Source organism: Drosophila pseudoobscura, chromosome X, assembly GCF_009870125.1.
Source record: "Drosophila pseudoobscura strain MV-25-SWS-2005 chromosome X, UCI_Dpse_MV25, whole genome shotgun sequence".
In the NCBI taxonomy this organism is placed as follows: Eukaryota; Metazoa; Arthropoda; class Insecta; order Diptera; family Drosophilidae; genus Drosophila; species Drosophila pseudoobscura.
Genome location: NC_046683.1, coordinates 1,070,669 through 1,097,115, shown reverse-complemented (window position 1 = coordinate 1,097,115; position 26,447 = coordinate 1,070,669). Strand labels below are relative to the sequence as shown.

Here is a 26,447-nt window from a genome sequence, read left to right as displayed (position 1 = left end):
TTGCCGATTTTTGGCATCGGCATAAAATCGATTTCTTATTTTCGCATGAACGATGAACGGAAAGACATGCCACGCCCTAATGGGGCGAGATATAGCCAAAAGAATGCAGCTATTCTGTGAAGTTTTCAAAGCATAAATCTGGGGAAGACCGTACATATCTCGCATAAATAGAGACAACAACAAATTATACCATCAAATATTTCGATACATTCGTTGCCAACAGATACAACACTTCACCTTCCCCCAGCATTCGAATTCCCGATCGCTTCGGAACCACACACCCAAGTCCCAGGTCGGGGCAGTCATTCCACAGCTAATGTACCAAAAATATCTGCTGTCCCGACATTCAAGATCATTTCGGAAAATGCCACGTTTTTAATCAGATAAAAATAGAAAGATCGCCGTCTCTCCGAACCAAACGAAAGACGATTCCTCCGACGATCTCGTGCTCGAATCCACAGATTGATGGGGTGCGGTGGGATGGCATTTTGGTCTCCAACTTTATTTGGCCAATGCTTAGCCATATCCCTGAGTTGTCGGCTGGTGCCTTTCGGGCAATATTATAGCTTATTATCCTTCCTTATTGTGCAAATCAGGTTCATTTGGAGCCCTGACTGTACCAGAAACAAGAACAACGATTGTTGAGAGTGTCAAAGTGTTTACGTGGCGTACAAAAGAAATTCAAAATGCATCATTCTAAGGCATGATCATGCGTGTAGGGGAGGGGATTCGGTTTAGCGGGTTTGCGTGGCCTCAGGCAAAGTGAAACATCTGGGAGTATAAAATCAAATTAATATACAAAATGGTGGACATGGCGATGAGGGCGGCCAAGCGGTATCATTTCTTCTTGGCGTCCTTCAGACCGGCGCCGGCATTGAACTTGAAGAAGATGATGTCGCCGTCTTCGACGGTGTGATTGCGTCCTTGCTGACGGTACTTGCCAGCAGCCTTTGCAGCAGCCTCGCTGCCTTCCGCCTTGAAGTCAGCAAAGTGCATTATCTCGGCCATGATGAAGCCCTTCTCGAAGTCAGTATGAATGCGGCCGGCGGCGGCCGGGGCCTTGGTGCCCTTCTGGATGGTCCAGGCCTTGACCTCGTCGGGGCCGGCGGTGAAGAAGTACTCAAGCTGCAGTGCCTTATAGCCGGTGATGATGATTTTGTCCAGCTGACTCTTGCACTTGGTCTCCGTTTCGTAGGCTTTGCGTTCGAGCTCATCCTTCTCGCTCAGCTGATGCTCGAAGGCGCCCGAGAAGGGGATGAGCAGGGCGCCTGGATCATTCTTGTCGATCCACTCCTTGATCTTGGGCAGCCACTTGTTCTTCTTGCGTATGAAGTCCTTGTCGGAGAGGTTCACCAGGTAGATGACCGGCTTCGATGTCAGGAACAGATACTTGTTGAGCGCCTCAATCTGCACAAGAGCGAGCGAGAGGGCAAAAGCGAAGAGCATTAGTATGAGCGGGATGCAAAGATTGAGAGGGGGGATTCTCGCTCACATCGTGGGCATTCCAGTCCTCGAAGCGCAGATGACGCTTCTGGTCGATCAAGATCTCCTTGATCTTCACCATGGAGTCGTACTCGGGCTTAAGCTTCTTGTCGCCACCGCGGGCAACCATCTTCTCCAGCTTGTCCAGGTTCTGCAGGAGCTTCTCCTCGTCCTTGAGGCGCAGCTCCTCGGAGATGATCTCCAGATCGCGTACTGGGTCAACCTCGCCCTCTACGTGCGTAACGTCGGGGTCCTCGAAGGCACGGCATAAGTGGAAAATGGCATCGCAAGCGCTGATGTGCGAAAGGAAGTCGTTGCCCAGCCCCTGGCCTTCGGCGGCTCCCTTGACCAGACCGGCAATGTCCACCACATTCAGGTATGCGGGCACCACGCTTAAAAAACAGAAACAGAAGTCAGTGACACATTCAAGACGAAAAGAAACTGAAAGCGCAAGGACTCACCTGGCCGGCTTGTGGTACTCCACGAGGTAGTCGAAGCGCTCGTCGGGGACCGGAACGCGACGTGTGGGTAGGGCAAAGGCAGCCACATCACATCACAGCCCACCACATGGAACGAAAAAACGAAAGAAGAGCGACGAGACGCATGTTAGCTTACATGGCAAGAGACTGGAAAGGGAAGCCCCGGCAGCATCAGCGGGCCGCCAATCATGGCAATTTTCTATAATTTTGAACAATCCACGAGAGTCCGAAACCAAAATGAAGTCGCTCAAGAAACTGAAACCGATCCGAGGACGGTGGACCGCGGACCGGCGACCGGGTGGACTGGATGCGGGGGCAATTTGCATATTGGAAACTGGATCTGATAAAATTGCTAAGGCCGCGACACGCCCCAAACGAAATAGTTTCTTTTTAGAAGGACCAGAACCAGACCCAGACCCAGACCCAGACCAGCCCCGCGTCCAGTGCAGGCGGAGCCAGCAAGCAATTTGGAATTAGAAGCGGCTGTGGATGTGGCGACCGCTCCTGGGGGCAGTCCATTGCCATCGACAAGTCTTGAATAAAAATTATATTCAAAATACTGATTACAATGATTAAAGAAATTGCCCCCGCCTGGATTTTTGGATTTTGCGGGGCCCTGGGGGCCCGCGGGCCGATGGATAATTGGTAATACTTATTCTCATTCGGCTTGATCGTGCAAAAGGGGAAGTTCTCCGCCGGGGCGGCGCTCTCGGTCAGCACATTGAAGAACGTCGACTTGCCCACATTGGGGACGCCGACGATGCCGATTCTCAGATTGGTGCCAATGCGTCCGATCAGGGGCTTGCGCTCCGGCTCCTCGTGCTTCTTAGGTGGCATCTTGTGGCTGTTCTGTTCGTCTGTTGTCTGCTGGCTGCTGGCGGAAGAACTCAATTTTTGTTAACTATTTTCGGTCACAAATTTCGTTCAGCCAGCCGCGTTCGGACTTAACCTCACTATCGGCGGCCGCAACTTACATTCGCTAGAAGTGCTCCGCTGTGGTCAGCCTTCCGCTGCAAGGGACGAATCGATTTGTTAGGAGATTTTAGAATGTCGGTGGTGGGAATTGTTTTAAATATTTACAAATAACTTTTGATGCGGCAGCAAAACACTGTCGGCTGCTGACGGCGTGGAAAGAAAGAGCGAGCGAGAGAGAGCGCGTATCAAACAGCTGTCGACCCGGACAGGGTTGATTGCGTGCGAGCGCAGCCTGCGGCTTTTTTTCGAAGCGTTCCAAATGCTAGTTCACAGCTGCAGGCAATAGAGGGCGGCAGCAGCAAGTGCGCGCACTTTGAATTTCGCCTCGAGGCTTGTTTCCAGGGAGACTTTGAAAATTGTACACTACTCTTCGGGGAAAAAATTTTGTAATGGGAGTTTTTTTATAGTTATTTTGTTGAATCTGTACCAGGCGGGAAAAGGTAACAATGTGTAACTCGAAGTTAGACACAAGAAGTAAATAATTTTTATGGATTTTTGTGCAAATCTCGTTGACCAAATATATGAAAGTCCATAAAACCACCAATATTTAGAATGCCAAACTTCGTGTTATCCTGCAGAAGAATGCAAACTGAATACAAAAATATTTATCTTGCCTTGTTCTTTTTCCTGCCATTTTCGCATAATTTGTCGCTCCCCGCGCCATGTAGCACAGTGTTCACAGGTAAAAGCGATCAACTTAACTGTCAAGGTCACAAGGCCGACGCACGTACACGCAATTTGGTGGTTTAGTGAAAAGCCCGCAATAATCAATAATTTCACATAATTAGCGATCGATCCGCGGATGCAGCCAGACCAGCCATCGATAGCCGCCGCTTTCTGGCTGGATCCCTCGATCCCTCGATGCCTTTATTGCCAACTGAAACGCAACTTGGCCAGAAAAGTGGTCACGAGAGAGAGAGAGAGAGGTGGCGATCGGATGAGTACGGGGTTGGAGCTGGTTTATTGATCTTCGCTGATCCGCTGATTGTCGACTGTTGGCAATCGATTCCAGATCGTTGTGCGATTCACTTTGATTGATTCCCTTTGGAATCCCGCGTTTATGGCCCTAATTAAAAGATCCGTTATGCGTGATCAGTCGGCTCCCCCCCTCTCTCTCTCTCTCTCTCTCAGGTCGTGTGCGTGCTAGAGAATTTATTTATAATTTCACGCTGTCTTCCACTTTGTCTTGTTTCTGGTTTCTGCTTTCTGGTTTTCTTGGGCTCCTTGCGGTTATCGAACCATTTAAAAATCCATTTGCAACTGACCCTGGACAACTGTCGTCCTTTCCAGTCCCCCAGCTCCCAGCGCCCTGTCCCCTGTCCCCTGCTCTTCCTGCTTTACCACCGGAGCATGTAATACCTTTGTAATGTTTGTCCACAAACCGCAAGTGGTACTCGAGTTGTAAAAAGTCAACAATTACGAGGAGAAAAAACATTTTTCTCACAGGCCAATCCTTGCGGTTTGCCTGCTGACGGTTGTACTGCGGTTGTTGCTCCCCTTCAAAGTTGTGCATCTGCGAGGACCCGACCTTGCCTCATGGTCCATTCTTTATCCTTGCCCAAGTAAAAATCTATACGATGTTCCCCACAGACGCAGTTGGGGTGTGAGATCCGAAAGTGGAGAGTGAAAAACTAGTATGAAAGCAGCTCCTCTTGATAATAAGTTTTTGTTTCGCCTTTAAGTTTGCAGAACTTCTGCCTGGCTCTCAAGCCCAAGTTTTCGAATGGAAATTCCCGGAATTCCCGCCCCATCAAGAATTATTCTAATTTTCTATTTGATGTCGAAGCCTGCCTCCTTTGCATATTGTTTGTGGTTTGTTAATTAAGTTGCCTTTTAATTGCCTTTTATTGCGCTTAATTATCAGAGTCGGAGTCGGAGTCGGCCATTGTTGGGCAGGAGAGTGTTGGCCCAGACCCGCATCGGCGAGCGCAGGGCGGGGGCATCATAAATTTCTATATACTCGCATACATATGACTGTATAATTGCAACCTTCTCCGTATCGAATTAGCCAAACGAGCCTGAGATCCAGCCACGCATTCAACCTCAAAGGGCCTTCTCCCTTCCCCCTGCCATCCCATTTCGCACCCACATTACGCGCAGGGCGTGGCCCAGAGGAGGCAGGTGAACGGAAGAAGCACACCTCACAGGCACCGCTCCACTCCGCCCCGTACTGAATGCATAACATCAAGTTTCATTGAGTCTCGTACGAGTATGCGTTGCGTTGCGTTGCCTTTTTCCATCTTGGTGCTCCAATTAAAAGAGCGGGGCGCAATGGAATGGGGGAAAAATATACTGGAAAAGTGGCGAAAACAGAAAACAGAAAAAGAAACCCATTCATATTCATATTCATTCAGTTTTTATTGCCTCTAATTATAATGCTGGCCCCGCGCGGACTCTATTCAAATGGTTTTGCTTCGGAAAATTTTCGGAGAAACAAAAGACTTAGGCAACGAACTTGAATGATCTTCTGCCCATAAGCAAAACTGCTTCAAATTATGAATATCTACAAGGGATACATATAGAAATTATACGTATAATGGTAGTATCGTAAATTATATTATCAATATACGATAAATAGAGGCAGCAACAAAAATTGCTAAGCACCACAAATAGAGGAACAAAACAATCTGTGGGCATAAATTGTTCAAGAAATTGAAATAAAGTGAGTTTATGGAATACAAAGAATACCCGTTTAGACATCATTTGTTCCATTCCACACAGAAAGATCCAGCAACGAAAATGAGCAGCCAGGAAAATCAAGGGACCACTGTGGAAAACATCGACGACATCGACAGCCTCGTCGCGGACATGGCCAGCCTCTGCATGAACCAGAACTACTCGGACGTCCTTCAAGTTAATCCTGGGATATCTCTACTCGGGGGAGATGCCTCGGTCCACACTGGACGTGGACACCATTATCGATGTGCTCGATTTGGCCCATCTTTACGGGTTGCAGGCCGACGAGTCGGGAATAGGAAAATACCTGCAGCAGAATCTTTCAATGAATCTTTCTTCCTAATGATAGCAATAAACAATCGGTCGCGAACTTACGCGAAATAGAATTCGACTTTGGCTTAATCTAGTAAAAAATGCATAAATCCGCGAAACGGAATCGAATACTCTGGAGTGTTTTCTAATGTAGTGCTCCATCGTGTATCTATATTTTTCCATGCTTTTTACTTACCCACATACGATGACTTCGAAATACTTCTAAATATACAAAAAACTCTTAATCCATAAAATAAAGACCATGCTGGTGGTCTGTCAATATGGTATATAGCCCGGCAGGTAGTACCATTAAGACCGCATATTAGAGTTGGCTGTGTCAGCGATTTCTGAGATCAAACCAAGAAATAAAACAAACATGTAAATACTTAATATTTTCTATTACAAATTAGACACGGAATTTACGGAATTTTCGCATTATAAGCCTAGCCTAGATTTCCAAAAAAGCCATGACAGGCCTTCATTTGAATTTGCCAAACCTTTTTTCTGCCCAATCAACATCTTGTGTCTGATTGGTTTTGGCCTTGCCCATCGTAAAAGGAGTATTCAAATATTTAAACTAATTAATGGAAGTGTTGCACATTTTCGATCTCTGTTCTATTCTAGATGGCTATTTGTTGGCCTTCTTCCCCAAACTTCTATTCCAGATTAATCTTTGGAAAATAGCAAATAAATGGTAAAGTAGTAGATCAGAACCCACACAGCTGCCTGACGAGCGAAGCACGGACTTTGGGCGAAGCACGCTCCACAATTACCCAGTTTCCCTCTCCCGGTTCCCTACGATTTGTGTCCTGCGGGGATAATCGCTTAATTCAACGACAGATATCGGAGAGAATAGAGAATAGAGAGCTGGTTGGGTTGGGATTGGATGGGGAGAAAAGAATGGAGAAGTCCCAGTCAGGCGCCAGGCGGGGCACCCGATCCCCAGGAAGGGGCAGCTGTGGCGGGAGTCACGTGCTGGAAGCTGACAAACTGAGCGGGCGGGGAGAGGTGGGGATCAATCATGGAAGAAGAGGTGCACCTATGTGTTTATAATTCGTTTACGAGGAGATGCCACAGGATGCCGCAGGATGCCGTCCGTTGCGACGTGATGCAAGGGTGGGTTTCCATTTCCATTCGGTTTCCATATCCATTTACCCCGGCTCGTGTGTTTTTTTCTTTCTCCCAGTGCCCATGCCTATGCCTGTGCCTGGGCCGCTTTTTGTTGCATTGTTGTTTTCCCAGCTCATGATTATTATTGCGTTTATTACGATTTCCATTTCTCGAGCCGTGTGGCAAGGGGAGTGGCCCGGGCACCGCCCCCTTTATATTTCATATTATTTCATTTTTTTTTTTCGTTTCATTTCTCTCCTCCATTCCTACTTAAATATATTTTTTCCCGTTCCGGTGTCAGCTTTTTCTATAACAATGACACAGAGGCGACCCTCTCTCTCGCTCTCTCGCTCTCGCTCTGTCTTCTGTGTGCGTGTAGCACCTTTGGCCCTTCGATTCAATTTGTGCCTGTGCCTGTGTCTGTGTCCCCCTGCGGCAGCCCTACCCTTATCGGCACTTCCTCTAGCATCCCCATCCCCATGGCCATAGACATACCCACTCCCCAGGCACATCCTCAGCCAGATCCTCGGATCCCTAGGTCTTTGTCTCCGAGTATATGCATCTTTTTCCTCACGAGCACGAGTATTTTTTGTAATAATTCATAATTTCTTCGGTGGCTTGCAACATGTAATTTGGCAGCTGATGCATTGATGGCACATCGTTGAGGCGGCAGCAGTTGCAATTTGCATGACGGTCGCGGCCATTAAGGTCTGTCGCTGCGGTGCACTTGGCGATCCGATGGATCCGATGGATCCTCGGATCGGATCGTTATGCAAATGTCGGCGGCTTAGATGGGGATCAGAGCGAGAAAGCACTCGACGGGATGGGTATGGGAAACGATTAAAGGTATGGCAGCGTTACTTTGTTGCAGGAGCCATTAAATTACACTCAGTGAAATATCACATCTAGCCGGCAGAAAGCTCTAAGTGAACAGGATGCTCGAGGCTTAGAGTAGGGCATCCCTCTGCTGGAGGACTCTTCTTTTTTTTTATATCGAAAAATCTCTAGGTTTCATTGGTCAAATGATACTAGATCTGCTACCATTCTAAAAGAAGTTATTCCCAGTCTTTAATCACTCTAGAGATGCTGCCAGTCTGACCAGGGGATTGCCCTCCCTCCTCTCCTCCTGTCTTGCCCCTCGGGGCAAATGGCGCATAATTTCCATTTGGAACGGCCATTTTTGCAGCAGCAATTACAGCAGCAGCAGCAACAGTAGTGGCAAGAGGCAAGAAGCAGGAGGCAGCAGCCAACCAAACCTGGAACCTGTCTCAGAGTGCCCCCCCTTCCGCTGATCCTCCCAGTCCCAACAATTTTGAGCGAACGCATTCCCATTTCATTCTGTTTTTTTTTTCTGTTGTTGTGCGGCAATAAAAATTAAGTTGAAGCTGAATTTGAAATTCAGATGACGACGACCAACGACCAACGACCAACGACGACGACGACTTGCCCAATTATTATTAATAATAGCAACAACAGCAGCAGCAACAACAACATGTTGCAGTTGAAGAAAGAGAAAAAACAACAGGAGGAGGGGAAAAAAAAGTTAATAGGACCGCATTCATTAAATCCATTTAATGCACAGAGAGGCAAATTATTGCGCTAAAAGAAAAGCAACTCGCAAAAAAACACTGAGGCACATTGGAAGAGCAGCAGCACAAAAAAACCTGCAGAAAAACAACAAAAAAAAACCAAAATAATTGCAGTTGGTTGAACACCCCAAAAGGGGGTGGGGCCGAGGGGCCAGGGACAGGGGCAAGGAGCCAGAGCCAGAGCCAAAGCCAAAGCCAGAGACGGCGACGTTTGGTCGGCGGCCATTAAAATGGCCAACGAATTGGCCAAGTGAGAAGAAGGAGAAGACAAGTTTGGTGGGGGGAGGGGGAGGTTTGGCCATCCAACTGGCCATGTAAACTGGCCCCGAACAGAGCCAAGAAGAGAGACAGAAAGAGCGAGAGAGAGGGAGAAAACCGGTAGCTCCACTTTAATGAACGCCAAACGCAAAGAAAGAAAGAAATAAGACCCCAAAGGAGCAGCAGCACTCCCAAAGAAGAGGTATTACAGGGGGTATACACGAATACCCTCTAAGATGCAATTCCAAATCTTACTGACGTTCATCTTCCTTGCACTACAGAGCTTTAATGCTTATCGCAAAGTAGCAGAAAGGAATAGCCCCACCTCTCATTCAGCCTGAGCTCCAAGCCATTTCAAAAGACAGGCTCTCACAGGGCATCCCCTGGGTCGAGTCACTGCTGACTTTTGCTCGCCCCGCACTAATTAGTTTCTTGGAAAACACGCGCGCCATTTTGCTTGGATGGGTCATCTGGCGGGGAGGGGAAACGGGGGGGTCGAGGTGGGGAGGAATGGTTTTCCTCAGCTCCTCAGCTAAATTGTAATTTTCGTTTGGCCCCAAAAGTTTCGCCTTCTCTTTCTTAATCGTCAAACAATTTGCAAATCGCCTGCAATTTTCCTTCTTCCTTCTGACATTTTCCCCCCGACGCCGGGTCTTGGCTCTGGATTGGCTCTGGCCCCCCCCTTTTCCTCTGGCTTGTTATTGCCTTCGTGCTGTTGCATTTCCTGTCGCCATCTGCCACTCCCTTCCCCTTTCCCCCGGCCCGGCACCATCTTCGGGTTCCCGCATACGTTTTGTATATTACATGATCATTAATGAATACTGCTCCAATTATAGAGAACAAGAAAAACTTACAGAAAAAGTGTGTGAGTGTGGAATAAAACATACCTCCATATCTCGATTTCCATATGCGCCGTCCTTGCTCGGCTGGACACTGGACTCTGGACACTGGACATTGGACACTGGAAACTGGATTGGGGAGGCGCTCCTGAGAGGCGCCGCGGCCGTGGTCATTTAAATTGTTGTTTTGCATGTGAACTCGACATTTTCCACACCTTTTAATTGACGGGGCTCTGGCTCTGGCTCTGGCACTGGCACTGGCTCTGCCCCCAAACGAAGTCATTCGTATAGGACGAATGGCAAACGAGCAGTGTAGACTGTAGAATGGAATGGAAAATGTGGAAATTGGCAAGGGAAATGGCAAGCGGAAAGTAGTGGAAGAGGAAGCGCCACCCGGGCAGGGGCAGCCCAGCAATTTCTTCAACTTTCCGGCTAGGTTCCGCCACGTCTTCTGATTGAATTGTAATGCGAAACTGACAGCTGAACCGAATCGATTGATTGGGATCCGATTGGGATAGGGATTGAAATTGGTATTGGGATTGGATTTGGTTTGGCTTGGCTTCGATTCCATTGGAAAAGTACAGGGCAGGGCTCTGGGCCATTGCTAATTAATAGGCTATGCAAATATATACATTTAAATAACGTGTTTTATATTTCTAATGGGGGCCCAGGTTTGCAGTAGCTTGGAATTAATTGAAGGCTAAAGATAGCTATAAAATTGAGATGATGATGGTGCCAATCAGAGAAAAATTGCACAGTACACCCATATTTCATTGAACTGTTCGGTATTTCAACACTGACATACATGTAATATATTACTTTTTTAGGATTGCTTCTTCAATTTTAATAGGAAAATATTTAACTTAAATACGAAATGTATTTATTTGAGCTCTGAATTATATTATATTTATTTATACTCTTTTGAGCTATGAGATCATCTGATGCGGAGGCGTACTTACCGCGTGTGCCGAGAGCCAAGGCCGCCATTTTGCTATATTTTTTAAAACAAAAATTGAATAAATTACGTGTTTAAATTACAAATAAAATCTACTAAAAGGATTTTGCAGAACTAAAAACAAATTCCTGAAATTTAGCCAATTTTTGGGCCTTAGAACGGGAATCTTCCCTTTAAAATTTCAACTCTCGGATCAAGTATATTCTAAGTAGTATATCTAGAGAATAACTATTTGATTATTAAGTTCTTAAGTTTAGTATTCTTCAATATATGAATTACGGATTCGTCAAAATTGTTTCGATAATGAATTGAAATTACTTAATATATTTATTATTACAAGACCTTACTTATTGCAACTCGATATAGTAAGCCAATAAGATTGTGTTTAATGTCTCCTTAATGGCATTAAGCACTTCGCTGGGTCTCCAAATATGTCCTTATCATATACGATAAGTTCCGATGTTACTACAGCATGTATTGATCTACGATTTCAAAGAAACTCTTCTTGGCGAAGAGTTCTGCTCAGGAATGATAGCAATTTTCCCATTTAAGAGTGTTCCATTAGTCTTTCCGCCCGAATATCGCTAATCGATGAATTCTCTCAGCTAGAACTGAACCTCAAGTCGAATAATGGCACTCGTTGGCACTCAATCATCCGTGACAGAGGCTCTGGTCCATGATGGAGGGAAGAGATCTTTGGCAGTCCTCGATCGACAGGGGCCCATTCCGTCACGTAGTGGGAGATAGCATCGTGGCAGTGCCAGTGGCAGTGGCACCTGCATTGGTAATAGCCCCAAAGAAATGACCAAGGCTAAGACCCAAACTAACGGTTAGCGGTAAGCCCACAACCAGTGCCTGGCCGTAATTGAGCTTATTATTATTCTGTTTCTGTTCTGTTCTGTTCTATTCTTTTTTTCTGTTGTATTATTACTTTTGAGAGTAGCTTTCTTTTCGCTCGAAATGACGCATTTTGTCGCTCCGTTCCCTCAAAATGGCAACAATCGAGTGCGAGAGAGAGAGGGCTATTGTTGTGGGAAAGAGAGAGGCATAGAGGGGCAAAGGCAAAGGCCAGGCGAGAGGGAGAGAGAAAGAGAAAGGGAGAGGCAGCTTGAAACGCAAGAGCGAACAACGTTTTGCGATTGGAAGAAGAAGTCGAAACCGGCCCCGCGGGACCTGCAACAACAACAACAACAACAATAACTAAAACAACAATAATATTATTAGCCACAGAAGCAACAACAACAAAAGGCAGTACGGACAACGCCTTTCAACGTGACTGATTGCCACTTGGCACGCAAGCCAAAGCGAGGAGGCACCAGCGTTACCAGAGTTACTGCAGTCCCCCCCCACCCCCCATGCCAACTCTCGCCAACCTTCCCCTACTTCACCCTCCCTTGCCCCAAACGGTCGCCATTGCGCAGTCGCAGTTGACGTCACAGCCAGCGCCAAAGCAATGGCCGTCCAAAGCGGTTCCCTCTGGTGGCTCTGTGGCTCTGTGGCTCTCTGTGGCTCTCTGTGGCTCTGTGCGGTTGTTGTATACCATTTTGTGCGTGTGGTGTACGATACTGCGTTTTATTTGCTGCTGGCATGCAAACGTGCCACTCCCCACCGCCAGGCCAGCTCCCTCGACCACAAGTAAACTGGTTGGCTGTGGCTATGGCTGTGGCTATGGCTGTGGCTATGGCTATGGCTGCCCCTCACTCCCGCACCGCCTCTCCCCTACTGTGGTCTGTCTCTTCGATAGATGCTCGACTGCGACTGCGACTCCGACTCCGACTCCGATGATTGACTTCTGTTGTTACACTTTAAGCAGAAGCCATTGCTGCCGTTCGGGATATGCCATATACTTATCGGGGGCAAGTATACCCATGGTATATGCTACTTTGTTGAGGGGTTTGTCGAGGATGGGTGGATCGATGGGTGGATCAATAGGTGGATCAATGGAGCACGCAATTAGCGATCGAGCATAACTATGGAATCCAACAAAACTTGCTCTTAAGGAACATTCGTTCAACTGAGCTTTTTTATTTAATAAATAATGAAATACTTAATTCATTTTTGTATATTTTGTTCATTTTTCATACAAATTCCAATCGTTTTAGGAAAGGAATTGTGAAACATCACACTCATTGAACAAAAATAGTAGAAACAATCAGATTTTCAGCTTAAAAATGTTTAAGAATAGAGTTTTCGGAAAATGATCTAACCTTAATGGAATGGCTTTCTATTGTTAGAGATACCTATTAGAATCCAGATTGTTCTAAACCTTTACATTGTTTTTATGTGAAAATATCTGAATTTACTTAAACACCAAATGATCTTCCACTCGCTGCTATACCTTAAGTATGTGCCGCAGCTTCCTTAGGGTATCTTCAGCTTCGTCTTGACTTTTCTCTTGGCTCTTATCCACTTGGCTTTTTTGTCTCTGCCTGATTCTGGCTCTGGCTCTGTCTTTGGCTCCATCGACTACTGCTGCTGCCGCTGTTATTGTAATTTTATGATAATTTGAGGAATTTTGTTTGCTGCCGTTGAGCGTGATTACAAGCATTGGACCCTGTCCTGTCCTGTCCTGGCCTGTCCTGTCCTGTCCTGGGGCACCAAAAGGGGGCACCAAGTGGCTCCAAGTTCCAGTTCAGTTTCCAGGCCCCGGGCATCAGGAATCGAGGCATCGTGGGCATCGGGCATCGATGGCTGTTGCTGCATCAAGAGGACTGTGCCGGGGACGAGCATTGTTATTAGGTGCATCTTATCGACAGGAAGCGATCATCGCACATTGGAATGGCTTCAGCTTGAGTTGCAGTTGCATGTGCCCCCATGCCACTACCATGCCACTTCCATGCCACTGATTGCTGCACTTGCTGTGGCTGTGGCTGTGGCTGTGGCTGCCGCAGCCGCTGCCATTTGCAGTTGCTTATTAAATGGATTTCGTTGTATTATTAAGTTCTCTGGCATTCGTGGAAATTGTTACTTATAAGGCAACTGGTTATTGTTGTAGTTGTGGCAGCTCCGATTCGAGTCGGGATGCATGTTGGTGCTACTGCATTACAGAGATACAGTGATACCTCGGTAATTTTCATTTGGCATTGTTCGTGCAAAAGATACAACTGGGCCACAGATGCACAGTCTCAGATATGAGATACATTTAGTACATTCCCTCACCCGCAGCCGCAGCCGCAGCACCAGCAGCAGTCGCACCGCCGCACCACCCACCACAAAAGTGTGAATAAATGCATATTAATTTGTTGTTTGCCTTAATTATTAATCATTATTTTGTTTAGGCCAAGTAATGGCAGAGATCTGCAGCTTGATTTCCCTTTTTTCGTCTCGGCAAAGGCAAATAAAGACATTAAATGGAAGGCCCAGAGGTTTGATTTCATTTAAGAGAGATCCAGAGGAAAGGAGTCCAAATAAAAGTGCTTCGAATTTGAAATAGTGTGTACTGGAAAACACAACAGGCTTCAGTGAATCATTAGCTAATTATTGCCGATCGATTCGAATCAAACAAAAGAGTTTGAATAGTGAATAGCTTGAATGAATGCCTCGCACTTTGTTCACAGACTGTTCCATCATGCCTGAGTATGTGACTTCCCGAGTAGATCCATCATCTGTCCATCATCATCGCTGGCTCTTGACTCGGCCATTTTGCGCATTGTTCAATTTGAGGGAACCTCTCGAAGGACTCCTCAGAGCCAGAGGAGAGGAGAGGAAGTCCTAGCGCGTGCTCGCTGGCTGGATCCCCTCTGAGGTAATCAATCTTTCAATTACTGCAACTGCGCGCAGAAATTGCGTTTTCCTCGATAATAATTTTTGCTTATAGTTGTGGAAATCAAATTATTTGGCAACTGTTGTCGCACCCCGGGGAAAGAAGGAGGAGGAGGAGGAGCAATAGCAGGAGCCAAATAGAGGCAGCTGCAGCAAGGTCGAGGACGAGGACGAGGACGCGGACGCGGACAGGATGCTTGAAAAACGATACTCGGAGTATTGTGGCGATAATTATATGTTGGCAGATCCCGGCGAAGATTTCGACGAGCGATTGGAGTGGCTAAAGGTCTGCGCGTTGGCATTCCATCCATCTATCCATCCAGCCATCCATCCATCAGGGACCTGGCTTCCGCTCGCCAGGACACGCCGTGACGCAGACGCAGTCGCAGTCGCACAAAGCTCTCCTCGGCTGCTGGCACCCCGTGCCTCAGCATCTGCGATTCGGTGCGAGATTTGGGTGCTGTGAAAGCGCTTCCGGCCCCGGCTCTATAATTATATTAGTGCGGAATTCAATGAAAGAAAAGGGTGCCGAGTCCTGCCTAGCGTCCTGCGTGGAGTTCTGCGTAATTACGACAAATCACAGACGGCCAACCATTGTATAGGAGTGAGCGAGAGCTAAATATAGAATGAGAGAGTGAGAGCGAGAGGGATGGAGTGGCGGTACACGTGCCCAAATTTCACATTCGAAATTAAACAAAAGATTTAGTAATGCAAAAAAGTAAACAAATTATATTTTTGCTTAAAAATATTCTACAAAAATTATCGCCCAAACTTAATTTGGTGTTAATAATTATGTTTTATATATATGCATTAATTTTCAACGAATTTATTAAATTTAGTTTATTAAATCAGGGATTATTTCCAGTTAAATTGTACATAAGTTCGCTCTTCTTTTTGCTCCTTTTTTCCGCAGTGTATTATTTGCCTTGGGTTTTTCGCACACTTCCGGTTTGACATGTGACAGGCAACGAGTCCTTGCCCCCGCCCCCCTTTCCACGCGCCCTTGCAGAGAGTGGGCGTGTCACGCCCGCCCGTCAAATGAATCGCTGCACCCGTCCACCGCCACCGTCCCCAGTCTGCTGGTCCAGGGCTCGAATGCAAAAAATAAAACAAGAAAATAATATAATAATAATAAAAACTCGCGCCAGAAATGGGCCGGCTGTCGAAGGTCCTGGCTACTGTTGGGGGGCGTGGCAGCAGGCACCAGGCATCATTCGGGATTTTGCACCTCGTCATTGCTCCTGGTTATGGTCCCGGCTCACGTCCTCCTCCCGGTGGCTCTCCTCCCGCTCCTCCATGGAAAGGGCTCGCGTTTGTCGCTCGTCGTCGCACAATTGGTACGCCCGTCCCGCCTCCACTGCCGCCTTCTTCAGCATCGAATGCAGGAATGCCCATTGTTCTGGCCTGCATCCTGGCCCGGGCCTTGTCCCTGGCCCTGGCCCTAGCTCTGCCTCTGGCTCTGGCTCTGGGCCCTGGCCTGCATTTGGGCAATCCGCACAAAGCCCTTGGCTGCACACACAATTACGAGAAAGGAAGGAGGAGGCGGTATTGGCAATGGCAGCGGCACCAGGAACCTTCCCTGGAACGTGTCAACCTAATCAGCTGCACGTCCTTGTAATCCTTTTTTGGGAATATTCATAATACTGCCATCCCCTCCCCTCCCCCCCATACCCGTTTTAGAGTGGGCGTGTCCAGCAGGCTACATAATTGTGTGGGCGCTGATACACTTAAAAATTTTGCAGGAAACCCCGAACCCATTTGCCGATCTCTAACAGGATTCGCACTCGATTTTAATGCGGATCAGAGTCGCTCTCAATGCATGAGAACTGTGAGGATGTGAGGATGGCGGGGCAGTTTCCCTATGGGTGGGGCCCCGGTTATGACAGCCTAATGAGTATGCTGGCCAAAGGATTAGGGCAAATCTTCTGCGAATTTGTTTGTGGGCAAATAAACTGAATGGATTATTGGGCCATTAACTTTAGGGGTTTTGTTTGGGATATCTCGAGGAAGTAGCAGAACTTAAGCGACTTATAAAATCTCTAAAAATACGCCAGAAAAAAGTATTCCTTTCTGGAATGCAGCTGCTTCTTGCAGAATCTATGACGAATCAGAATAGAAAGAATAATTCAGATGAAATATTTTCCTTGCTTTCGGAGCATTCAAAATCGACTACAATATTTATAAATCCGTTGCTAAGATTGAATTTATTATTGCACTATTTGGTTAAGATTTTATGCGAACAATTTCCAGGGAAAAATTTAAAGTTTCCAAAAGATGTTTCTTCCTTTTATTCAGATCAGATCGAAGGATTAAGGAGAACGATATTACTTCAAATTAAGTATTCTGACATAGGAAATACTTCTGCTATGTTGGCCACATCCCCAGACCGATCCGAGCCCCCAATCATGGCCATGGGATTCCGATACAGGGTTTGCCTTCATCCTTCACCGCTGACTGATTCTGACTCTGACTCTGCGTGGCTGGGGCAGGGGCAGGGGCATTTGGGCCAAGTTTTCTAACCAATAGTTGCCTGCGGCCTGTGGCCTGTACTTATCCCAATTACACGGTGGCAGGTTGCAAGTTTCATTGAAAAGTGCGTGTGTGTCGCAGCAAAAACAAAACGAAACGAAAAACAAAAAGAAAGGGTTGCCATGGCGTGTGTGCGTGACTGCCAAGAAGTTGACGATTCTAGGGTTCTAGTAGGTTCTAGTGCCCCCCATTGGTGACGTTTCCCCTGGTGCCCAGTCTGCACTCTTCTGCACGCATGCTGTTTTCTTTGTTTTCCATCATTTTCCATCATTTGATTGTATTCCGATGCGTTATTCAATTTGCAGCTAAATGGCAGTTGAGCTGAAAAAGTGCACGCCAACCGAGGAGATACTCCTACCATGGTGACCGCAAGCCGAGCGATTACCAAGGTCTATCGACCATGGCAGATGAGCGTGGGGTCAGAGGCGGAGGAGGAGAAGGGGTCTGCTCTTTGCAGATGGCCAAAACGGATTGTTGAACAGAAGGAGATGGAAGGCGGATGGTGGATGGTGGATGGAGGAGAGAAGCCAAGTGAAGTGAAGTGAAGCGAAGCCAATCGGCAGTGGCTTTGGGCCACAACAAAACAATCGTTGGCCAGGCCGAGGAGAGGGTTGAATGCTTCCAATATCTTACCCTCTCTGTCACTCAGTCACTCTGTCCCTCTGTATTCTGTATCCATCTCTTTCTTTCTCTGCGAGTGTCTCCAACTACGCGTATCATCCGTTCGCTCATGGGACATGGCCAGAATAAATAATACAAAATAGATATACTCCTATAGTATGTGCTATAAACTGATTATTAACGTTAACCGCGTAATTATAGTCGAAGGCGGCCCCGATGGGCGTGGCCCTCGTTCCGTTGACAGTTTTTTTTCTGCTGTTTTCTGTTTTCTGTGGCCATTGTATTGATATCCACCTGAAAGCTGATTATTGTCCCATTCGCATTTTTCACATTTTCCATTATAATTTCTCATTCTTTTTCCATCGTTTTTTCTTCCTTTTTTTGTGTTGTTTCCAACGTTTATTTGCGGTAATCACATACGACGACGGGGCCCCAATGTTTATTTAATTTTGCTCATTGTTGTCCGTGTTTGTTGTAATGTAATCAGGGGGCCGAACCACGCCCACTTTGGTCAGCGTTTTGTTGAACATTTTGCACAAAGCGTTTAGTTTTTTCCATATCTTTGTGGTTTTTTTTTGCTAAGCAAAGTTTGTGAAAATTATATGTTTTGCGAAATCAAACAAAAAGCTATACAAATTTCGCATTTATTCAGGTTGCAGTTGAGGCGAATGTGGAGAGGATCAGTCTCTAGAAGGACCTTTCTCTGTGGAAGCCTAGGATGTAAGGATTATTCTTCTGCAGGTCAATCGATGCATATCAATCCAAATAATCATGGATCCAACGCAGAGCAGTGTCTGAGGAAAGCTATACGTGTAGATAGGAGCTTTCTTTGAGCTTTCTTTGAGGTTATTCTTCTGGTAAAACATATCCCTATACATCCCTAGTATTATCCTTTCCTTCAAATCCGATATTGTTCGGAATTGTTGCCAAACATTTGCTCACTGAGGATTGATTGGAAGCAGCGCTCGGCATACAATACATCTGGAGATCGAGATCGCATTGCGAATTATGCAAAAGAGTTTCCTGCAATGAACTTTGGAGGTGCAGTGGAGTGTGGCTAATGAGTCGGGTCGGGTCACGGGTCGGATCGGGCCATTCAGAGGAAGTCGCTCGACTCGATAAATGCCAATTGTGCAGAAAGTTCGTTAAGCAATTAAAAAGTTTGACAAAACACGGACTCTTTCCCTCTCCCCTCCTTGCAGCATTTGTTGTCGGATCGAAATTAACGCACAAACACATCAGGCGCGATTTCCAATTTAAAGTTTTATTCCTCTTTGGTTTCTTTTTTGTAGTATTTTTGGTTTTTTGTTTGAGTTTTGCATGTTTTTGTCCTCGCAGGACGCGTTGGATGGATGGATGGTCCGTGTGGGGACCACATGCTGAGGACCCGGGACCTTTGTTGATTGAAATACTCGAGGAGGAGAGCGGGGCCCTTGCCCTGGCCCCGGCCCTGGACCTGAACGACACTTCTGTGGTTAGCCAGAGGGGAGAGGATGCATCATCATGCCACATGCAATCTGGCTGTGATCGAGGATCGGGGATCGGGGATCGGATCGATCCATCGATCAGACAAATGCTTCTCCTGCTGCAGCAACCGAAAATTGACAGCCATTATCATCGTTTATTGGGATTTACGAGCCCCTGTGCCATTGTCCAAGGCGAGAACATGGACCAGGGACCAGAGACCGGGGACCGAAGACCGAGGACCGAGGCAGACCAGACAGAAGTTGTCGCTGTGAAAATTTGTCAGCGCATGTCGCGTAATTAGAAGGCCTCGTCGCACAACACACAGGGGCGCAGGGGACAAATGGGAAATGGGAAATGGTGAACGGAAAACGAGAGAATTTCCTTTAATTGATAAATTGTGTCGCATGCTGCGTTGTCCTCGACGCCCGACCACATCCCCCATTGTTGGCTTGACTGTGATCTGTGGACTGTGGACCCAGGGCGCAGGGCGAAGGACGCAGGACGCAGGACTAAGGGGCCCCGTGTCCCGGGCATCATTGTCAGTTACATAAAGTTGACATTTATGCGTGTTATTGTCCTCGGGTCTCTCTTCCCGCCATTGAGTGAGCGTATCAATTACTTGGGCAAACAATCGACTCACAATCGTTGCCGCATTGAATGGACTTTGACTTCTCTCTGGGTTTCCCATTTTCCTTATCCCTAACCTTATCCTTACTGACTTTTTGCCTTTGCCGTTGTCGTTGTCGTTTTCCTTTCAGAGCCAGAGTCCAATTGTTGTCCTGTGGCCACTGTGGAACTTTTTTGCCGGGCCAGGCTGGCCAATTTGTGGCACTTCCTTTTGTGTGTGGCTACTGCTGTTACTGCTGCTTCTGCTGCTTTGTGGCCCCGTAACAACTTCCTGGAAGTGTCTCTATTACGATAAAAAGTTCGGCTTCTTTGAGGAGAGCGAGAGTGTCTCCTCTCTGGCCTAAACAAACTTTGCACTAAGCCCAGTGCCAGTGCCAGTGCCAGTGCCAGTGCCAGACAACAATTAATATAATGACAAATTGCACACATTCCTATGGCTATTGCCAGTGGGCCAGCAACAATTGCGACTTCCCCTTCCAAGCCCAGCCCAGCCACAGATACAGATACTCAGATACTCAGATACTGAGACACTTAGATACTTAGAGACATATGTGGCAGCGGCCTTTGGCAAATTGCAAGGCGCAGCATATCGAATCGAAACAAATCGAATCGAATCGAATCGAATCGCATTGAACAAATTTCGTCTTAACTACTGCCAGTGCCTGCCTCACACTGAATACAGCACACAGAACGGCAATTGCTGATCATTTTGCAATTAAATCATTAATTTTAATAGCTACTTGTCCGGCAAATACTCCATAAAATGCCAATGATGTGAGTAGAGTCGGGGACAGCCACACAGTACTAGGGCGAGTACGAGGGCAAAGGGTTGCTCCCAGGACATTGGTCAGCCCCGGGCTCTGGTTCTGGTTCTGGTCCTAGTTCGGGTTCAGCTTCAGGTAACTCTACCCCTGTGTGTGTTTCTCCTCTGTGATTAATGCTAAATGGATTATGTCAAATTGCGTAAATGTCACTGGCTGTGCGGCTCAATGCCTCACGGCCATTGTTGTCCGCCGGCAAATTCAATTAAACCAAAAAACAGTCAGGGATCAGCAGTCGGCAGTCAGCAGTCAGACCAGAGTTTCCTCTATGTAAAAGTCTCTTTTTACTTTAAATTAGCACGCACAATTGCTGGTAGGCAATAGCTGACAGTCTGCGCAGACTTTCACAGACGGCTTTCTCGACGACTAAATTATTCTGCCTGAGTGGATAGCGACAAATGATTTTCGTCAGGAATTCGTGTGAGAGCATCACTGAGAACAGTTTTAAGGAGAGTCTGCCAGTTTTGCAAGGAGATCTAGAGAGCTGTGCTCTTCCCAAAAATTCTCTGCCTTCTTCCTTCATCGTGGGCCTCCCCTTGGTCGATTCCTCCTCTTTTTCACAGCCAATTTTAAGTTTCTTTTTGACTGATTTTGCAATCAGGATCTCCCACTCTTCCACGCACAAGGCCTGACCAGGTGGGCGGGTGTTCAGACTCCCTTCGTTTCGATTGTACTAGAGAAAAGACAACAATTTGTTGCACAATTCTGTTTACGTAAGCAGAGCTGTTGACTGCTGGCGGGGCACGCATGGACCCATGGAACCATGGAACCCACACATCTGTTGACAAAACACCGGACACAGACACAGACACAGGCACGGGCTCGGACACGGATACGTGGCACCATCGAGTGGGACAACTGGCGCCGGTTCCCAGGGTTTCCCAGGGTTTCCCAGGACGTACTGACGAGGAGCTGACAAACTGGAACTGGCACTAAATCGAAAACTTTTGCAGCTCTATAATTTTCATAACACAAAACAATGGAAAAAACAAGCTGAAATGGAAAAAATACAATAATTATTAATCGTTTCCGATGACTTCCTGGCCTGGCTTTGTTTCCCTCTGCGTTTTTTTGTGGCACCTCGTTGAGAGAGCGAGCAGCGCCTTTCCCATGCGAAGCTCTCTGAATAATTGATGATGTCCTGTGGCTGTGGTGCGAAAGGCATGTGCGCCAGGATTTGCTTTTTCCCATTGCACTCTACACGACGCGAATGGGCATGAGGCTTCACCTGCGAAGGACGCATCACACCTATGTATATAGAGGGGGCCTTTAAGGTGTTTCTAGGTCTGAGATACTCTGTGAAATAAAGCCATTCGTTTTGGATTTTCGGGGACTTCAAATGGATCAATGGATAGCCTCTGATTCCCGTTGGAAGGGTATCATATATCGACATGTTTGCTCCACTTGTTGGCCACACTTTGTACGAGTATTGGAACTTTTCCAGGGTCCTGCCTAACAAGCCGCACGACAGCAGCGTGAAACCGCAAAAATGCGGGGATATCATGTTAAAAAAAGAATACAAAGAATACAAAAAAAGAAAAAGAAACTAATTGTAATACCTTTCATTTGGAAAAATATTAATTATAAAGTAAGCCAACTTTCGTGGACAGCTGCGTTCATAGAGAATTTCTGATGCTCGTTTGGGTTTGGGTTTGGGCTTGGGTTTGGCTACGGGTTTGGGGGTTTCCATTGGCTAAGGCTCAGGCTCAGGCTCTAGTTTTGTTTTTCTCCTTTTGCTCGGTGGTTTTTTTTTTCAGTTTTTTTCAGTTTTCACGAATGCAATGTTGACAAGTGGGCGTGTTCCGATATGGGAAACAGAACAAAAAAAGGAGGAGCATCTGGAACAGAAACGAAACCGACAGAAGGACAGTGGGACAGCGGGGCAGCGGGAGGGAGGGGGGCTAATTGTGAGAATCGAGCAAGTTGTGCCAAAAGGGAAATCTGATAAAAACTACTTGATCCCCCGAATACCGAATACCGAATACCGACTACCGACTACCGTGCCCCCCCCTGAATCTCCTGTCCCTCCTGTCTCTCCTGTCTCCGGCTCTAACACATGTTGGCAACGTTGTTCTATCCACCTTTTTTCGTTGGGTTTTTTGTGAAACCGAAAACTTATATTAGCAGGGAATGGCATCGGAATGGTATCATCTAATGTGCGGATGATGGATGATAAGCCGACAAATAGTTCAACACTCTCGCAGCAACTTCCTGTGGTCTTCGTCCTGAGCATCGGCATCGGCATCGTCCGTCTCCCATTTCGTCAATGGAAACTATTATTCCTTTCGCAGCGTGGGAAGGACTGGCTGGCGGAGGACAACAGGTACAACACAGGAACTCTGCGTGCTGAGGGAGAGGGAGAGAGGGAGTGAGGGAGAGAGCACCCAGTGATGAATGAAGGAAGATTCTGCTCGATTCGATTCAGCAATGAAGGGCTGACACACGATACCACTTCAAATGGCAATGCCAGAAATGGCAGGAACTCAGGGCGCGCTCACACACATGCGAGGACACAGGAGACACATGCAGGAGCACGGCAGCAGCAGCAGAAAGGGATAATAACGAGGCTAATAGACGGTATCGAATTTAACTCTAGCAGATAATCATCTCAGCTCTCAGCTCACAGCTCAGCTCAGGGAGATGGCGATGGAATTGGAGTTGGAGTTGGAGATGGAGTTGGAGATGGAAGCGCGGTAATTGTCTAAGGATACTTGACGCTGGGCCCCGGCAAGTGTACCAGTCCTTGATGCGGCGGCCGAGGTTAAGGAACTGGCTCCTCTCCACACAACTCTTTGTTCCTGCTTCTTTGGCCCCTGGGCTCCTGGGCCCCTGGGCTCCTTTGTCCTTTGGCCTTGCGTGTCCTTCGTCCCCGTGCGCCAGTTGGCTGCAATGAAGCGTGCACGGAACAGATCCCCGAACAGATCCAATCTGACATAATTAAATGCAACTTTGGGTCGGGTCATAGTCATATCTCTCCCATCGATTGAGCGGCAGCAGCAGCCACTAGCAGCAACCAGCCAGCCAGCCGTCTGGCAGAGTCCTCGCCCATCCCGGGGATTGCGTGCCAGGACCTGGTCTGGGACTGGGACTGGGACTGGCTCGGGGTCTGGGTCTGGGCGCGCCACAATTAAATGGCATTTGGAGTACGCAGAAAAGGGTTATCGACTTGGGTTTCTCTCAGCCTCTGCCTCTGTCTCTGTCTCTGCCCCCGAAAACAGTGCCCAAAAATACGCGTTCAATTATTTACATACCAGACAGGTAGTGTCCACTGTACTTGCACTTTCACAGGCAGGCCTAAAAGTCTCCCAACTGTGTCCAACTTCGAAGGGGACAACGCGGACAAAGCGGCCAAAGGGGGAGAAACCTCAACCTGAACCCTTTCACGACTTCCGTTCGCTCCGCTTCTCCGTACACCGCACGCAGCCCAAAATGATAGGTTCGGCAATCGGAATAGGAGAAACGGAATTAAATATAACCATTTCCATTCGAGGACTTGTTAACGAACTTATTAGGCGTGCCCCATCTGCCCATCGTACATCGTATGTGTACCCGTACCTGTACTCGCATATGCCAAAGTACATGCCGTACCTATCTGTAATAGAAACATATTCCGGAGCATGTCTATGACCGCCTTTGAGGTACAGTTCGAGTACAAGAGATAATTGCCTTATGGTTTATGGTGGGGTTAGCAGCAGGAGGAGGAGGGTTCTCTTGGGCTGTGTGAGTGGGTGAGTGGGAGAAAGGGGGTGTGGGTGAGTGGGTGAGTGGGTGTGGTTCAGGTTCAGGCCGTGGCACGGTCTAATTGAGCAATTAGTGGCTAAAAAGGCAACAATCGAGGCCATTTGCTGGAAGACCTGCGGAGAATTCTTAATGAATGGGTTCTCTGAATGGGTAGAAGGAAAACAGTCGATATATCCAAGAAAAAAGCTGTCTATATCCACCGCGGAATTTCCTTTTTGGAGTAGTTTGAACGAGGCACTCACAAATGGCGACATTTCTTAGGTTGTCGAAAATGAAATGAGCGATCAGAAATATTTGCAATAATCAAAGCCCCCGAAATTATGCAGCAGAAATGGAGAAACCTGGACGGAGTGCTTTGCGGAGTTCCTTGAAAGCTAGGCAGCTATCTGCTGGGCTATCGGCATCGAGGGATCCCCTTCTTAAGCAAGGACACGACAATTTAGCTTCGATTGCATTATCGCGTCGCACGCGACCCTGAGGACGGACCCTCTTCAGTCCACTCCCCTACGTGGAATGGAAACGGAGTGTGAGAGAAGCCGCAGGACAACAAATGCAATTTGCTTAAATGTTATTGCAGCCACAACAACACAGTTGTAATCAGAATCAGGACGGAATGAGACCGAAATCGCGTCGACAGTTAATGAGATTAAAATACCCAGCGGGCGGGCAGCACTGACTGGATGGTCCCTGGATGGTCGTACCCTGATCCCTGATGCCTGGCCCGGCGGGACGTCCCCCGTATTGCGTAAATTGAGACCAAACTCCAGAGACAGAGCCACGGAGCCGCGGAGCCACGAAACAGACGGTGAAGTAACCAGAACGGAACCGGAGCTCAGAGCTCGGTGCTCAGTGCTCGGTGCTCGATGCTCGGTGCTCGGAGGGAATGCGAGGAATGTGAGAGCGAGGCATACATAAATCACTGCCATAAATTAGTTGGCTTTTAATTACGATTATTATGCTGATAATAGCGCGCATTTAACGCGCGATAAACATAAATAATCGTGTCAAATGCAAACAGATGTCGAAAGAAGATGACAACCGACAACCAGAAACAACTCCGAGAACAACTCCCGGCCGACCACAACAGCCAGCAAATCACGGAGACTCCATTCAGCCGCCGACCAAAGATTCAAACAAGATTCAAGATGCACACACGACAGTGGCAACGACAACGGCAGATGATCGACTCTGCGAATGCCCTAGATTTTACAGTGATTTCTGGACCTCGATCAGCAATATATGATTGGAAAGAAGCACCTTAATCCCGATTGATTGGCATACTCGTAACACGGTTAAATGGTTTGGTATTGATTTGGTTAATGGTTTAGTTTCAAATAACTATACACATGGGTGGTATTGCAGCTTATGGCATAAATTATTATCCATTAATAATGGTAACTCAGAAGCCGTATATTATAGGACGGTATACAGTATATAGTTTACTAGTATTTAGGGTCCCTGGCTTATACAAATACTCATAGGCCAATCATGGCCTTTTCTCACAATTGATCTTGCCTTCAATCAGTGCCAGATATTATCCATTATCCATTTACCTTAACAACTTCCATATGCCAATCTGCTCTGCTCTCTTGCCGTGTCACACACCATGTAGTTGTCCCCAAGGGCCATATACGCCCTTGGGCGGGCCTGGAAGTACAGGGTATGCAAATATTTTCTGTGCGCCTTTCCTTTTTTTCGTGCTTAATGAAAACAATGTGTGAACAAGATTTGTGAACGGGGGCCGGCGAGGGCGTGGCAACCATTAAAAGATTCTTGAAATGCCTTCGGCATCCTCTCCGCCGGATCTCTGGATCTGTCCCGCCCCACAAAAAGGGAAAAGTGTTGACAATTTTCGGTGTTCGGGGACTCGGGCATTGCGTATGGGAATGGGAATGGGAATGGGATGGAGATTGCATGTAGAACTGTACGTTCTGGCGCCTAACTCTGCTCAAATGTGTGAAAATCATATTTTAATTAAAGTTTGCTGCTAATGATTTTGTCAGCGCCGCAGTGATGGCCATTTATCATCTCTTGCCGTCCCTGTCTGTGCCCCTTCTTCTCTTTCGCTCTGCCCAAGCCTGCTGCTGGTTCACCTTACCTTTTCTGCTCATCTGGAATGGGGTTTCGTTCTGTTCTGTTCTAGTCCTTCCCCATACACACACACAACAGTACTATCCATCCATGTCCTTTGCAAGCCGATGCCA

The 26,447-nt window shown here is 47.2% G+C and overlaps 1 protein-coding gene across 2 annotated transcripts; it reads right to left on the bottom strand.

Moving 5' to 3' along the window:
- Positions 1-638: 638 nt before the first annotated feature.
- On the bottom strand, positions 639-3,149 carry LOC4814317 (obg-like ATPase 1). Of its 2 annotated transcripts, none has more exons than XM_015186752.2 (6): positions 3,042-3,149; positions 2,936-2,971; positions 2,618-2,835; positions 1,944-2,004; positions 1,493-1,874; positions 639-1,407 (listed from the first exon to the last, which is right to left on the bottom strand). In XM_015186752.2, the coding sequence occupies exons 3-6, from the start codon at positions 2,796-2,798 to the stop codon at positions 838-840; spliced, it is 1,194 nt and encodes a 397-aa protein (XP_015042238.1). In that variant the 5' UTR covers positions 2,799-2,835; positions 2,936-2,971; positions 3,042-3,149; the 3' UTR covers positions 639-837. The 2 variants fall into 2 exon arrangements, with proteins under 2 accessions (XP_015042238.1, XP_001354398.2); XM_001354362.4 differs by having other exon boundaries at positions 2,618-2,832; positions 3,042-3,147.
- Positions 3,150-26,447: the final 23,298 nt, after the last annotated feature.

Excerpts from the sequence above, each read along its gene's own strand:
- LOC4814317 (XM_015186752.2), bottom strand. The coding sequence starts at position 2,798 with ATGCCACCTAAGAAGCACGAGGAGCCGGAGCGCAAGCCCCTGATCGGA. Across the intron at positions 1,875-1,943 it reads GAGTACCACAAGCCGGCCAG|CGTGGTGCCCGCATACCTGA; the intron begins GTGAGTCCTTGC and ends CTGTTTTTTAAG. Across the intron at positions 1,408-1,492 it reads AGGACTGGAATGCCCACGAT|ATTGAGGCGCTCAACAAGTA; the intron begins GTGAGCGAGAAT and ends GCTCTTGTGCAG.